Source organism: Cydia pomonella, chromosome 16 (assembly GCF_033807575.1).
Source record: "Cydia pomonella isolate Wapato2018A chromosome 16, ilCydPomo1, whole genome shotgun sequence".
NCBI lineage: Eukaryota > Metazoa > Arthropoda > Insecta > Lepidoptera > Tortricidae > Cydia > Cydia pomonella.
In genome coordinates, this window is record NC_084718.1 from 7,592,456 (window position 1) to 7,609,057 (window position 16,602).

The 16,602-nt window shown below is 37.8% G+C and overlaps 2 protein-coding genes across 3 annotated transcripts; both read left to right on the plus strand.

Annotated features, from left to right (window-relative positions):
• The first annotated feature begins 364 nt into the window (after positions 1 to 364).
• LOC133526258 (uncharacterized) lies at positions 365 to 8,154 on the plus strand. The gene is made up of 7 exons (XM_061862799.1): positions 365 to 2,044; positions 2,665 to 2,810; positions 3,682 to 3,842; positions 4,221 to 4,346; positions 4,482 to 4,578; positions 7,351 to 7,497; positions 7,829 to 8,154. Exons 1-7 carry the CDS (start codon positions 691 to 693, stop codon positions 8,102 to 8,104), a joined length of 2,307 nt encoding a protein of 768 aa, XP_061718783.1. The 5' UTR covers positions 365 to 690; the 3' UTR covers positions 8,105 to 8,154.
• Positions 8,155 to 9,222: 1,068 nt separating this feature from the next.
• Positions 9,223 to 16,582, plus strand: LOC133526259 (carboxypeptidase B-like). Of its 2 annotated transcripts, XM_061862801.1 has the most exons (9): positions 9,364 to 9,478; positions 10,742 to 10,828; positions 11,320 to 11,535; positions 12,296 to 12,429; positions 13,085 to 13,245; positions 13,562 to 13,684; positions 13,917 to 14,022; positions 14,621 to 14,767; positions 15,597 to 16,582. In XM_061862801.1, the coding sequence occupies exons 3-9, from the start codon at positions 11,352 to 11,354 to the stop codon at positions 15,873 to 15,875; spliced, it is 1,134 nt and encodes a 377-aa protein (XP_061718785.1). In that variant the 5' UTR covers positions 9,364 to 9,478; positions 10,742 to 10,828; positions 11,320 to 11,351; the 3' UTR covers positions 15,876 to 16,582. The 2 variants fall into 2 exon arrangements, with proteins under 2 accessions (XP_061718784.1, XP_061718785.1); XM_061862800.1 differs by lacking the exon at positions 10,742 to 10,828 and having other exon boundaries at positions 9,223 to 9,478.
• Positions 16,583 to 16,602: the final 20 nt, after the last annotated feature.

The following is a 16,602-nucleotide window of genomic DNA, read 5'->3' on the forward strand; positions in this document are numbered from 1 at the left end:
TATCACGCAGATGTCCAGAAGGCGTTTGTTTAGTATGCGCTCCCACAGTTTAAGAGTATGTGAGGTTAGTTTAATCCCCCTATAGTTGCAGCAGTGAGTTATCTCCCCTTTGTTCTTGTAAAATGGAACAAGGTAGCTTTGCCGCCAGGCCTCAGGAATAGATTTGCTTTCCAGTATTATGTTAAAAAGTTTAGTGAGCCACTCTACTGCCAATGGTCCCAGAGCCTTCCAAAGATCGGCAGGAATTTCATCAGGACCTAACGCTTTTCGATTTTTCATTTTACTATATTTTATGTTATATATATGCCACCTTTATACACACGTTGAGTTGAAATCATTTGACAGTAATATTTTGTCAATGTCATCATTATTATATGATTAATATACTCTTTGAATGTCATTTACTCATGTTTACATCGAACATATTAAAATTGCTTCGTTATTATTTATCAAACGCACAATATTATTAAAAATCCGCCATGGATAATGCCAACCACCTTCCATTCGCGACAACATGAAGCCATAAAATTACAAAATAACTTAACACCAAGCCATTTTCTTTATTGTTTTGTGTTAAGTTATAACTCCTAGAAAAACTAACATGAAATAGTCTACCATAAATAATCAATACCGAACAATAATTCTCATTCATCCATTACACCATATCAGAAAAACGATAAAAATTACAAAATGGAGAAACAAGGTGAATACTTAGAAGAGGACCAAAGCACAATTTCACTGTTTAGAAGGAACAAAAAGACTCCCCACGCTTGTTATGTCTTGACCAACCCCCCTGCACCATACCGATACCATAAGCTACTTCTGGACACCCAACCAAAAGTATACAACTCTATTATTGATCAATATTATTGCCCAACCCACCATTCGCCAACACATTCTTACTATGAAGAAGTCAACATGGCAGAAAAGAAGCATAAAATAAAATCACGATATTTGGACTTTTACTACAAAAATCTATACGAAAGAGAACAATCGGCAACTTGCGATTGTTGCCCGCATTTTGCTTATTCAAATATGATAAACCAAAACTGGGCATCATGTGAATCAACTCCAATACCAATATCCTTCGGTGAAGATCAAAGTCCTGTTCAGGAGACGACCGTGAAACACAAGCGAAACGATACGAAGTCACGGTATATGGATTATCTTAAGAATAAAAATGAACCGATGGAAGAAATAAGATACAAAATCCAGACACCAAAATACTCATATTATGAAAGCTTCAATACTATTCCTGTATATAGAAGTAGGAAGGACCAGGGTAATTACAGCAAAGAAAACAAAAATGCTTGTTACGTCATAAGCCCACGTGCACAAACTCTGTACTATGACGATCCAGACAGGCGATCAAGATTATTCAACTACATTATGGATCAAGACTATCCGATGAAACAGCTGCCAACCCATTATGAAGAAGAAGAAGACTTGAAAGAAAGTCCTTCCATGCAATCTCGTTACATGAATTTTAACCATCAAAGTCAAGATGAGAAGAAAGAATTAACTAAGTGTGTTTCACCCACACATTCTTGTGGTGAAGAAGAGTTTAAAGAAAACCTTTCCGTGAAACCTCGTTACATGAATTTTAACCACCAAAATCAAGATGAGAAGAAAGAATTAGCTAAGTGTGTTTCACCGACACATTCCTGTAGTGAAGAAGAGTTTAAAGATAATCTTTCCGCGAAACCTCGTTGCACGGATTTTAACCATCAATGTCAATATGAGGAGAACGATGATATGGATGTAGACTTGGAAAGAAAAACTTGGAAGGACATACCTATAAAATCTCGTTACATGGATTTTTACTACAAAAATCAAAATGAAAGAAAAGAATCGGCTGCTGGCGAATATAGTTTAGATGCATCTGATTCAAATCCACACTACAATTGTCCACACGAAGCTACCGAAACAGATTTAAGTGATCAGTGTCCTACTAGCAAGACGAATGATACGCCCAGAACTAATGTAATCAAATCACGGTATATGGACTGGGAAAAAGACCGATCGTCTGAAGTAATAAAAGCAGGTACTTAATATAACTATGATACCTACATATCGTCATCATTTTAACCGAATATTATATTTAAAAAAATAGTATGCACTAGTAATATAACAATTCGTTTCTGGTCAACTCTCTTTAGGTCGATAGCATCTAAACCTAAAACTATCCCCAAGGTCGTAGTTATAGTTAGGTTACTTACTTTGGCACTGCTTCGAAAGCCGGATGATTCTAAAAATCGCTAGTATCTACTAAACTTCTACTGTTGCGACAGTAAGCACGACGCCTTGGTTAGCGTTGCAGAAGTATGAGTGTTGCCAAACTTTCAGTATTACCCCATTATCGAAGTCATCCTAATATACCTTATATAGTAAAGGACCATGGGCAACTTTGTATGGAGCCTGGTCCCAAAAACCAACAGAAATGAGAGTTAGGTCGTTAGATAGCAATTATTTTACTTATGACATTTTGACTAAAATGCCAATATCTCAGTTCTGCAATGGAATTCCGATTGGTGCCCATAGAACGAAAAAAAAAAAAAAAAAAGTTCATAGAAATACTTATCTAATGACCTCTCAACTCTGTTGACTTTTGGACCATTTTGACGCATAGTCCTTTGGAGTTATTTTAAAACCATTACTTTCTAGATCCAATAAAAGCTTCTCAACTCGACTGGAAAGATTACCATCGATTGAACACAATACACAAGTTTTTGGATGACATGCAATACAGTCGTCCTTCTATTTGCACTACCGGTGTCATCGGATCGTCGCTAGAAAACCGGGATCTTAAGGTACGTTTACCATTCTCTTACAATGCATAGATGGAATTAGTTGGTCAATTATTACTTTTCATTACTAAAGATAATCAACACATACCAAAAAATATTTAATAGTATCATCCATCTTATTCTGGAGCAAAATATGTATGTCCCAAAATAAGATCGCCTATCGCTGCCTAATTTTTATATTCTGTGTAATTTGTTATTTATTTTCCATCCGTGAAATAAACAGTACAGAAAACTTTTGAAACAGCTTCATGATTGATTGATGATTCGTTTAATCAAATTCAATATTTTTTAACATAAACAACAAAAATTAGTTATAAACGTCAGTATTTTAAAAGTAAAACTCATTTATACCTACTTGGTTCGCTTGAATTAGTGACACAATTTAAAAAAAGAGTTATAAAAAGTTCGGGATCTATAGATTTAATTTTTTCACAATGCATAACTCACGCGGGAAAAATAAATTCTTTGGTCCTTCAGTACCTTTACCTGCATGAAATAAGATCTTTTTCGAGCAAGGGTGATGAAAAATATTGCGTGTAACTCCGGGGATAACATTATTGCAAACTCGAGTCTTTAATGCAATCCAGCCTATGGCTGTCGTGCATCTAAAGACGTCGTTTGAAAAATTTCACTTACCCCTCGCTTTGCATAATGAACTATTACTTACCTACCTACTACACATATAGGGGGTTCCACACATACGTACCTAATTGTAGTTTTCCTAACAATGTGATTTGGAGCTATAGGAAAGTAAATTGCAATTTGCTTGTTAAAAGCGGGAAAATAAGTAAAGACAGTAATTTCAACACAAAATTTATTAGATAACGAATAAACCTATTTGAAGAATCCCTATTTGACAAGACTGTGGTTACAGGTTCTGAAAGTGTCCAACAGTAACGTCGGGAACGCAAGCGTGTGGATCGACGCCGGCATACATGCGCGTGAGTGGATCGCGCCCGCCGTCAACACGTATATCATAAACTACGTCGTCCAAAACTTTGATGAGCTACCCGACTACATGGCGAACAAGGATTGGCGAGTGTCTATCGGTTTTTGCTTTGCCCCAGCTAAACGACTACGTACATAAAAGAAACAAGTTGTACTCAATCTTACAAAACGGTTATATGTAACATGGGGCCATGTTAGTATACAATAGAGCATACCTATGTACTTCACACGCATGCAGTATTTCTCGCAGATATGCAGGTTTATTCACCATATTTTCTTCAACTGAGAACAATAAGTGAATATCAAATGGCAATTTGTGGCACCGAGGAACTCATTGCTACGATCTCAGATTAATCAATGACAAAAGTATGGGAAACCACTATTATCAATGCTTTTAGAGAGAAACACACAATATAACTTTTTTTAAAGTACCTGTGTGAAATATGTCCCTTTGGCTTGTTTTAGGTATTTTCTCCCAGTAATGAATCCAGACGGCTACGAATTTTCTCACACTAACTATCGAATGTGGCGCAAAAACAAAGCATGGCACGGCAGGGAATGCTTGGGCGTTGATCTTAACAGGAATTTTAGGTATGCCTGATCTGACTTATTTCACTTATGTAATAATCTAACTATAAGACCCTCATGTTCTACGTCAGTACATTGTTGCCGAGGGATGGAAATAAATGCATGTTCTGATGAGGAAATGTTCTTAATATTTTTTAGTTTTGGCTGGGGCGGTAAAGGCTCATCAGACGAGCCAAAGAGTCCCTTTTACCATGGTCCTCGCCCATTCTCAGAACCGGAATCAAGAGCTGTAAGAGTAAGTTGTCTGAATATGATCACTAGAATACACAAACTTAAGGTCAATATGGGTAAGTGTGACATACTTTTGTCATAGTTAACTTTGAACACATAAATCAATATCATACAGTTAGATTTCGAACTGTGCCCTAAGGTACAACATTAGATGAAAACAATGTGTTTTATGTTAGTTTGATGATTTATAGATGGTATTGAAGATCTTTAATGAAAGTAGAGTCAGAGTCACACTTCTCCAGCAAAATGAGGTAAGTGTGACTACATTGTTAGTGCACGCTAGACAATAATTTTTAATATTAAAACGCAACAACCATGATACGTAACGATGAAAATTTATTCATTTTGATCTATACTATATACTTAGTTAGTTATCATCATTTAATGATAAAATATAATCCGGGGTAACTGTGGCATATGTGTTCCAATCTGCGGTGGAAAACCTTTTTTAGTGAAAAATGCACTTTAAAGAAAAATCGTTCTAGAGCTTTGAAAAAAAATATGTAAAGAAAACAAGAATTACCTTCTATATCTAATATAATAACTATTATTGTGTCTATACACATACGCGTCGCGGTACTTTCGGACTATAAGAACAAACACACTTCTATAGCGCTGTGGCGTAGCGTAGCGTTCGTTGTCTCAGCCGGCGAAATACGGTTATTAGATAAAACATAATACATAGCTTCTTCTTCCTCGCGTCGTCCCGGCATTTTGCCACGGCTCATGGGAGCCTGGGGTCCGCTTGACAACTAATCCCCATAATTGGCGTTGGCACTAGTTTTTACGAAAAAGACTGCCATCTGACCTTCCAACCCAGAGGGTAAATTAGGCCTTATTGGAACTATCTTTCACGATGTTTTCCTTCACCGAAAAGCGACTGCTAAATATCAAATGATATTTCGTACGTTATTGGTACGAGCTGGATTTGAACCCGCGACCTCCGGATTGAAAGTCACACGCTCTTACCGCTAGGCCACCACCGCTTTTTTAAAACATAATACATACTGCACGGCTAGCACAAGATTACACGCGGGATAACTCGCGCCGCGAGAAACAACAGTCGCGTGTCACAAATTTCTATCTTGACTTGTCAGTTTCTCGATTTTGGTAGCATAAGTTGGCGTGAGATGAAAAATAAGATAGGGACGTAAATTAATAAGTCCACGCAAACGAAGTCGCGGGCAAAAGCTAGTCATTGATAATACAAGAAATAATTGTTTACGATCTCTGATACGGGACAAGTGTTACATACAGTCACACTTGCCTCAAGTGAGTTAGACACACTTTCCCAGTCACTCATTTTTTAGGCTACGTTTTTAAATGCACATTAATTTCTTATTTTCCTTTATTTAAAAGAAATCATATCATAGAGCGAAATGCCTCGTGTGGACTGCACTGCAACTCGTATTAAAAAAAGTGCGATTTTAAAATGACGATAGTCTCAAAATTGCTTGACAATGTTACCTTTAGTAATAAATTTCAATTAATCGTTTATTTACTCATGACAAGAGATCATAGCAGTATCAATAACTCAATTGGTTTACGTAATATGAAGGTCAGCTACATTTGCCCCGTAGCTACACTTACCCATACTGACCTTATAGTGTACAATATTTAGTTTCACACTGGATAATAATACAACCTACAGATACAGAACAATATTCCAAATCATCTTCTTGGGGGTTGTTGGGGCTAGTAGTAATTTATGGATATGTAGATATTTTTAGCACCTATACAGTGACTTGACAATTTGCCCATGATTAAACTTAATAGTGTAATGAAAAAATATATCTCTGATTTGATGAGACATTAGTCAAATAATTAGAACTTTAAACAACTGTGCACTTCCCATTCCCACGTGGCCGAGTTTATGCAATGATAAATACCACGTTGCGTACTCTACCTTTCCATGGATCCAATTCAGAGAGCACCGAAACAAATACTTGATATTCAAGTAGTTTTCACAGCAATAGAAACACATTATAATGGTAAAGTGGACACAATTAAGCGTCCGATACCGGTTCGTGTCGGCGCCGGACGGCGCGGAGATTAAACGACAAACAGGATTTGCCCGCTGATGCTGCACCTGTTTTATATTACGCATTAAATAATTCAATGTTGCAATTCCTCGCTTATTTGCGTAGCGATATACTCAAATACGGCGAACACCGCCGCCCATCGCAATACTATATTTTCTCTTATATTTATTATGTTTCAAAATTTCTGCGCTTTCCGCCGCGCCCGCTTTTACATTAGTCCGTTGGAGGTGGGACGGAGCCAGTGTGTCTACGCAGGTAGCGTCCCACACTAACATCCAGCCCAAGCTCGAAGGAACTAAGGACACCCCATCAGGCCTCTTGCCATCATCCCTAATAATGCCAGTCGGCTTAATAAGAGCAGGCACATTGATGGTAGCAAGAGATCGACGGCTTATGTCATTAAGCGACGCATGTCTGGAAAACGACCTGCACTTTTTTGTCAAGATAATCCATGGTGTCCCAGTCAGTCCACGTCCGAGCCACAAGAGCATATATGTGGCGTACATATCGAATCGCAAATCAGTCGCCAGTCTTAGGGAGGTTAGATCCAAGAAAGTACCAGTATTAGGTGAAGGATGGGCATGTAGCCAGTAGCCGGCTTCCCGGGCTCCGACCGCCAAAAGCCTTGCGTGATCTGGACCTGACAGTTGTTTAGAAGAGTATTGTTAGTTAAAATAAGTCGGCTTGTGCATGTTTTATCCCGAACAAATTGACAATTCTTACATCTATTTCAGGATATGTTACAATCATCCGGAATTAAATTCAAAGTATACATAACATTACACAGCTTCGGAGAAGTTATCTTATTTCCGTTTGCTTATCGAGATGAGCTCTGCCCAGACTACGTCCGTCTATTAGAAGGGGCCACTGTTATGTCTAAGGTATCCATACGTATTTAAAATAATCATGCCCAGTCTTGTTACAGCCCACATAGTCGTAAAAATTCCAAATATGTTACCTTCAGCAACGTATTCTGTACGCGTTGATACTCCACGAGAAGCTTAGCGCCGGCTAACGTAGTTGGCGCAGTCTCAAACAATTTCCATGCAGTTTTTTTTATAATTATTTTGACACTATACTCATATACTAAATCAATTACTCTTAAAACATACAACGAGCTGCACAATTACAGGGACACATTATGAATGAATTCATGCCATGCAACTTTGCAGCTTGGTGTACAAATGTCATGCTCGATTCCCATGTTCACAGGCTATCTATGCGACAAGTGGAAACATATACAAAGTTGGCATTTCTCGGGATGTCATGTACGGTGCCGCCGGCACCAGCTGTGACTGGAGCTACGGACAAGCCAAGATACCTTTCTGCTACCTTCTAGAGCTTAGAAGCAAGAAACACAAGTTTAGATTGCCACAGATAGAAATAGAAGAGACAGGCAAAGAAATTCTGAGTTGTATTATGGCGTTGATGAAGTTTGTAGATAATTATGACTTGGATGGTAACTTTATTGAAAACCCGACAATATGAATACGTAATTAATAAAGTCAGTAAAGTTATTTTTAGTCAGTATACCATTATCATGTATTTATTATTTGTTTTACAAGGGGGCAAAGTTGTTGTTTGATACACGAGCAAGCGAAACATCTCAAATTTGAAATTTGTTCGAAAATGGAATCTCAAGCGTTGCGACGGTTTCAAAGCATGAGATTTAAGAACAAACATTACCACCGCGTGAAACACGAAAATTTTCACCCTACCAACGCGAGGGACTTTTGGGGGACGTTAGGGACGCGAGGGACGTTAACTGTAAAACATTATAAAACAAATCCAAATAGACGCTATTTACCTTTTGAACGCCAAGAACATCTAGTAGTTATTAGTCGTGCCCACAGCGCCATGGACGCTGTCAATGTAATTTTCACACATTCAAGTAAGGTTTACATTAGCTCCCTTGCGCCCGGGATCTTGGAGTATGAGTGATGTTTGTGTTTATATATTAAGCATGCAAAATCATCACTGAAAAGATAATTCCACCAGCCAAAATGGGGAAACAACTTAAAATTTGCATTTAATTACTTAGCCACTCTTGTGAACAAATGAAACTTTCTCGTCCGTTTTTAAGGTATCAAAAGGGTCTGTAACGAGCTGATGTGGTGAAAATACACTATAAAAATTATCGGAAACTCTAAGTTGTCATTTTTAACTGAAACAAAGTTTTAAAAACTAAATTATTTTGTCCTGTAGGACTAAGATGGTCGGCTCTTTATCATTTGTCACCATGCCTGTCACGTTCTAACAAGTATGTAAGCGCGAAAGTGACGACCATAGTGACAAGTGATAAAAATGGAACCATCATGCCACCGCTGAAAACGTTTGCCGAGATCGTATAACTTATTACATTTTGATCCCAAGTATCGTCGTAAAAAAAATAACGAGGGTTACCAAACCGAAACCTAAAATTATCTGTAAAATAGTTATTTTTTCCTTCGCTCAAAAATGATTGGTAAATCAATTATATTTTGTACATAAGTTTAAAGAATTTCAATGGTTGTCCAAAAATGATCATTGTTTGTAATTTAATTATAAATATAACTTTTCTTATTCAGACTTTTTATTAAACTATTAAAAAAAGTTTAAACCTCTAGTAAATTATGACAAGTCAAAAGTTGTCACTATGAACAAGTCACTAAAACAACTACTGTCTTTATCAAAATCAATGTAATTGGAAAGAAAAAACATTAGGAATTTAGGCTCCAAATTTCCAGTGATAAAAATTTGTCATTTTAAAAGTATCGTTTAATTTGGACATCAAAGTGGCGCCGCCACTACCACAAGTATGGGCAGTGAGGTTCACTGACGAAGGCCAAAAATGTTTCGTGAGGTCACTTGACACATGCGGTGGTAGGTCAACAGTTCCATTGTTGTTGTTTTTTCCTTACTGACGACTAGTACTAGACTCTGACGAACTTTGTACGAACTTGGCAGTAAGATTGTATACCTCTGTACATCCCTATAAGCTACTTAGCGTAGTATTTGGCATGAAACCTTAGCGTAGGCCGACCCTAGGATTTTTACTGCCAAAAACGGTGTAACTATTACCCCTGGTCCCACCAACATGTCCGCCTGGTGGGTCCACTAGTGTTTTGTTTACCCGCTGTCCTAGCGTTCTAAACAGTGTTCTCCAGAAGGTCTACGGGTAATTTATTTTTACCATGGTCTCACCGCTCTAAGTGGTAAACAGTCATTACAAACTATAGCTTAAGTGTTGAATTTATTAGCAAAATTAACGAGCATTGGCTTATTTTCAGAGTACTACGTTTTATTACACATGAAAACCCAAGTCGCTTTTTTCTCCAAATACTTAGCTGGTGGTGGCCGAGTGGATATGACGTCCGACTTTCAATCCGGAGGTCGTGGGTTCAAATCCTGTCTCGTACCATTGAGTTACTCGGAACTTATGTACAAATTTCATTTGATATTTACCACTTTAGCTTTTCGGTGAAGGAAAACATCGTGAGGAAACCTGCATACATCTGCGAAGAAATTCAAAGGTGTATGTGAAGTCCCTAATCCGCATTGGGCTAGCCTGGGGACTATAGCCCGAGCCCTCTCACGCATGGTCTGTGCCCAGCAGTGGGACGTATATAAGTTGAATTATTATTATTATTATTACTTAGCTATAGTTTCTAATGAATGTTTACCACTTAGTGCGGTGGTACCAAGGTAAAAATAAATTACCCGTAGACCCACTGGCAAACACTGTTAAGAACGGTAGAATAACGGGTAAAAGAAATACCCGTGGACCCCCTGTGGGTCAAAGCAGTGGGACTACCGTTAAAACGCGGCAAAAACTGTTATCAATAAGCAAAGCAAGTCAACGACAAATATATAAAAGGAAATTACAATGTAATGTAAGTAACTCACCGAAACGTCAATTCCTCTTTTTGGCTAGACAAAGTTCTAGGTAGACGACAAAGAGTACGTAAAACTGTTCTACTGTCCATTTTGTTCATCCATATTTTCGGCAGTCACAATCGGTTTAAAAAACGTATTTCATTGTGTGGCTCTTGTAAGGCTAGATGCCTTACGAGAGCCACATGCCAGCATGTGTATCCAAATTTTTGTAAATTCATCATTTCGTACCTAACAAATCTACTTAAATAGGTGATTTTGACCGAACACCTGAAGAATGGTTAATAAAGTGGCGAAAACTAAAAAAAATAATAATTTGGATTAGATACTTACATTACAGTAAGTATGTTTAAGTACATTATTTCTTTTCATACTTTGTTAATGATAATGAGGTACGTAAATTGTTCTGATCATTAAAGTAGCTTAAACCAATTAGAGGAGGAGGTACTTACACACTAGGATTAACAGTTCTGGTAATCCGTTCCCCATTTGTAGCAATATTTAACTAGACAATAGATTTATGCTAAACATCAGTTGATATAATTAAGCCAGTCATGGAATAGTAAATTATGTCTTTATTAGAAATTAAGCAACCTAGAGCCAAGAATCTGCCGTACTTGTAAATGCATATGAATTTTTGTATTATTCGTTACCGGAGTAGAAAGACGTATGTAACGTATGTTATTGCGTTTGATACGTGGTAATAACGCGATAAAACACGTTTTGCTTTTTGACACGTAGAACCAAAAATACGTAGTACCTATATCTAAAAAGAGGCACTTGTGTTAATTGTCTTCATCGCACGTTAAAACGTCGTATCAACTTTCTAGCGATAAACATATGGAAGGAAGAACGTAGCACGATGGACTTCTTCGTAGACAAGCCGCGGGTTGCCCAAGTGGCTTCCATGCTGCACGAAAGAGGCATACTATTCTCTGTCTCCATCAGAGACGTGGATGAGTTGAAGTGTCGTGAGCAGGGTTCCACAATCACTGTCAACGTCAGCGCGACTGAGCGGCCTGGTCAATCGGAAAATCAGTCTCCATGTAAGCATTTAACATTGTGCTTTGTAATTTGAGTACGATAATAAGACCAAGTGGCGGTAGTTTTTCAAGAGAGGCCCCTTTTCCGTCCGTATAAAATATTAGATCAGGGTTCCACTATCATTAGCAACTTCAGTGCTGCTGTGCATCCTAATCAGTCGTCGTGTAAGAATTTGTAAAGATACATTGTAAATATTAAAACTGGTAATGCAAACATATAAGGTTCCTAGACTTCGAACATACACATTGCAGTCATCCACGATGACGCGCAGATTTGTCAAATCTAACCTTTAATAACATGATAATACGAGTCAAGATACGCGTCGTCGTGAATGACACAGTCTACAATTACGGCGTCAGCACGACGGGCGTGTTCAGAGCCAAACAATAATCAAACTGATAGTTAAGATCGCAAAATGTTGCAGTAATCTCAACCTTAATATATTAAACGTAAGATTTAGCTTTTATTGTGACATTAAGTGTTCGTCTGCATAAAATCCCATTTTAAAAGGGCCACACAGGCATTAAATAGAGTAGGAACAATAGATAACAACTTACGCTAATTAGCGGTTGTGTGTTAGAGAACAGCTATTTAAACAAAGTAAGTCAATATTGTCTGCTCATATCTTCTACAACTCTACCAGAGTGAGGTCATTCTATTTGTTTTACTTGGTTGCATAAAGTCAAGTTGCAGATTCTTCAAAAAACTACGAGTTTCTGCCAGTGGTTCATTGTTGTTTACCCGTGAAAATGGAACTTCCAGGCGAATGTATGAATTGGAGCACCTACCACGGCCTGCGTACGATTTATGCTTTTATGGACAAACTCGCGGAGACACACCCGTACTTGTGCAATACCTTTGTCATCGGGAAGACTTGCGAAGGAAGAGATATCAAGGTAGGTCCCTAGTTAAAAATACTTTTATTTTATAGGCACGAATCTCGACAGTTTTACGGTACACGTCCGCTATTATCTTGGTCATACAAATGATTTTAGAGTACATATGGCGCTACTTTACCGCACTAGTGCAATATATAGCACATTACGTAACTATGTCGAAAACTTAAAGGGCAATATGTACTGTAAAACGTTGTACGATACATGTGCGAATAGGTAATTAGTAAATCGTGTCGATTTAAAACACTCCCTTCGGTCGTGTTTTAATTTATCGATTTTATCGCCGCTCGTTTCGAATTTCTTATTTTTCGCACTTGTATCGGCAACACATAATAAAATTATATTCACATTAAATATGTTGCTACTTTGCCATACTAGTGTGTTAGTAACATGAGTTGCAAATTGCCTTTTCGCACATGTATCGCACAACATTTTACAGTACATATAACCCATTCAATTTTCTTTTCGACATAGTTATGTAATGTGCTAATTATCGCACTAGTGCGGTAAATTAGATTCGATAAAAAACGATAATATTGAGTTTCAGCTGTGAAAACCAGATTATGCACTTCAGTCAAACATTAAAATAAACGCTTGTATACCGAATGTCTAATACTGACAGTACCAGCAAAAACCCTTTCCACTTATATTTCAGCTCCTGAAGATATCAAATGGTAACCCTGACAATAAAGGCGTCTGGTTGGACGGAGGCATCCACGCGCGCGAGTGGGTCGGTGTCTCCGTGACCACATACATCTCAAATGAAATCGTCAAAAACTTCCACAAGATGCCCGAGAGCGTCACCAACAAGGACTGGTAAGTTCCCACTGGAAATGAACCCAGGCAATAAAGGCCCCTGGTTAGACAGACACAAACACATCTACGCCTACGCCAGTAACAGACATTCATTCAAATAACCACAGCCTTATACGGTTAGAAGGACCTGTTGCCATCAGATATATCGGAGCGGCCATGATGCTCACAAATATCTGAACACGCCTCTATTGTCAAAGCGCTAGAGTGCCTGTTCAGATATAATTGAGCACCTCGGCCGCTCCGATATATATGTTAGTGACTATACAACAGAAAATAAATATAAAAAATTGTTGGTAAAGTGTGTGCTTGTTTTCAGGTATATACTGCCAGTGTTGAACCCTGACGGGTATGTGTACACTCACACCACGGATCGAATGTGGCGCAAAAATAGAGCGAAATACGGACAGTGCATGGGAGTCGATCTAAATAGGAACTTCAGGTTGGATTTAGTTTGTGTATATCTTTTATCTTCCATAATTTTGTAGGGAATCGTAACTTGTTTGTGGTTTCCGTGGAATTTCAGGATTTTCATAGAACTGATCATGAATCCTGATTTTTTAATTGTAAAATATCTAATACTCGTAGTCAAAAGTTTTCATTTATAGTTATTTAGTTTGGAGAAGTATATTTCTTTTAGAGGGATTATAAATTGTATTATTTCATTTCAATAGCTACGGCTGGGGAGAGGCAGGTGAAGACGGTTCATCTGAAGACCCTGGCAGCATTTTCTACCGTGGACCAAAGCCTTTCTCAGAGCCAGAGACCGCTGCAGTAAAGGTGATTGATTAAAAATAATTTTCTTATTTTAATGACATTAGATTGCAACGAGTTATTCATCGTCATTAGCAATTGCCGAAAGCTAATCTAAAGTCCATCTAAGGTAATTCTATACCTACTTGGCAACGAAAGGGTCAAGGTTATAGGCAATTTGACGGTTAGATTCCCACTCTCTGTCGCTTGCAGAGCCAGCGCAGGGTTCAAATCGAGTTTTAGTTATTAAATCTCATTCCAATATGATACTGATATAATACCGATTTGCCCGCGTAGCCAACATGCCAATGTTTATCGCTCCGTAGCGAACGAAAGACAACTGTCACTGTCATACTAATATGGAAGAGTGATAGAGAGAGATGATTACAGTACACTACGGAACGTTGACGATTAGTACGTTGCCTACGCGAGCTGATACAGATCTGCCAGTGTCAAAAGTGATTTTGGTTGAAGGCTGACATAATGCGCAATTCAGCAGGTCCTCTAAAGGAGATTGGAACCATCTCATATTGAAAAGATATCAGAACCATGTTAGATTAGTATCACATGATATTGTTGGAATTGGCCGATTAAACAGACTCTACAAATGTTTTATAATTTTCAGAGGGCGATTCTCGAGTCTAAAGCCGACTTCAAGGCGTTCCTTTCGTTCCATTGCTACGGTGAAGTGATTATTTTTCCTTGGGGCTATACTAGCGAGCCCTGTCCGACCTACGTGGAACTACTTGAGGGAGGCACGGTTATGGCTAGGGTATGTGTGAAGAAATCTTTAATTTCTAACCTTTTCCTATCCTAACGCTGACGTAGCCTAAGCTGCAAAGTTTACCATTTAAAATATACTCCAATCTCTTAGAAGGACCTTCGTTAATATTGCACCTAACATTACAAGTAGGCTAATTGTATCGCCTTCCCCATTTTTTTACACATAATTTTAGTAATGTATGTACTGCGATGGTACTTATAGAACGCCAGTAACTCTTTTTATTTATCGTTTACTAGAAAAAGGGACGAGGGGCCATTTATTGAACGGTATTAGTCTAATATTATTAGTGTGTTTTCATGAAAACCCATACGACTTGACAGTTCGTGGATAAATAATATTAATAGAAAGACTGAAAAAAAAAGACATTTATTCCATAAAGCACGCATACACAGGTCAAGAAGATGAAATAAATAAGATAGAAAGATAATGATAAGAACAACAAAACAAAAACAACAGATAAAATTATGTACACTTTAAAATCCGAAAATTACACAATTGGGTCCAGCAATTTGTCTTAATCTAATAATCGTCCAATACGCAGTACGTCCAAATCGTATTTCGTCCATTCTTCAACTACGCAGTTCGTCCATAATGATGCATCTATTTCGCGATTAGTAATACGCAGTTCATCCATTTCGCGATTTGTCACTCCGCATTTCGTCCACTTCGCGATTCGTTACTAATGGAGTTCGTCAATTTCACGATTCATCATTACGGAGTTCGTCCACTTTGTGATTCGTTCATAGACGCAGACACATATTTGTAGGATAACCGTAAAGCTGCGTATGATTCTAATTTAAAATATACGTATCCCCAGGCATTGCACGCTGTAAACGGGCGCACATACAAGGTCGGAAGTACCAAGGACATCATGTACTACTCAGCGGGCACCAGCGTAGATTGGAGCTACGGCGTCGCCAACATCCCCTACTCCTACATGATCGAACTACCAAGCAAGCAACACCGGTTCCTCCTACCCAAGGAACAGATTATTCCCACAGCAAAAGAAATCTTATGTGGAGTGATAGAGTTAATGCAATTCGTCGACAAGAGATGCAAAGGAACGTCGGCTACTTCTGTTAACAGTAAATTATAGCACTAGTCTTGCGTTTAAGGGCTGGATTATTAGCAAGTGTACTCCTTTGTCATGTTTTGAATTAGGTACGAATTTGTATAGTGAGATTATTTCTCATTAAGAAAAAAGTGGACCACCCGCGCGTAATCGCTTTTTCATATAAACGTAGTATAGTCCTTATTTTCCTCTCTGGTTATTAACATTATTGAAAAGATTTTGACACAAATAGTTGTATAATAACCACAACTATGCCTATTAACAACTGTTTAATTTTGTTTGAATTTTTAATCATTATAAGAGTTTTTAAAAAATTATATCAAACCTGTTTTCCCCTCCTAATTTTTACAACAGGCAATCAAAATATCGAAATAAGTCAAACGGACATAGCTATACATCAAATTATGTAAAAAATACTTTCTATTATATCAATATCCAGAGAGAAAAATGACTTCGAAGAGGAAAATGGGGACTGCGTTTGTATGGAGAAGCGGCCGTCCCCTTTCCTCTTAAAACTTTCGGGTACCGCAAGCTGCTAATTAATCTTTATTTGGTTACTTTAATTCTTGCAAACTATCTGAAATGATCTCGTATTCAAATATAATTAGATTATTAATTTATAATCCCTCGAATAAAGTCCCAGTAATCACGTGAGAAACTCTGTTCATTTTTGTATTTCTTTATATCTTTATAAGATTCAACAAATTGAAATAAAATTCTTATATTTACAACATTTGCCTTTCATTTTTCT

Bases quoted from the DNA above. Each gene is read 5' to 3' on its own strand.
- LOC133526259 (XM_061862800.1), top strand. From the start codon at position 11,352: ATGGACTTCTTCGTAGACAAGCCGCGGGTTGCCCAAGTGGCTTCCATG. The intron at 11,536-12,295 runs GTAAGCATTTAA...TGGAACTTCCAG, and splicing joins ATCGGAAAATCAGTCTCCAT to GCGAATGTATGAATTGGAGC. The intron at 13,246-13,561 runs GTAAGTTCCCAC...GCTTGTTTTCAG, and splicing joins AGCGTCACCAACAAGGACTG to GTATATACTGCCAGTGTTGA.
- LOC133526258 (XM_061862799.1), top strand. From the start codon at position 691: ATGGAGAAACAAGGTGAATACTTAGAAGAGGACCAAAGCACAATTTCA. The intron at 3,843-4,220 runs GCGAGTGTCTAT...GGCTTGTTTTAG, and splicing joins TACATGGCGAACAAGGATTG to GTATTTTCTCCCAGTAATGA. The intron at 7,498-7,828 runs GTATCCATACGT...CCATGTTCACAG, and splicing joins GGGCCACTGTTATGTCTAAG to GCTATCTATGCGACAAGTGG.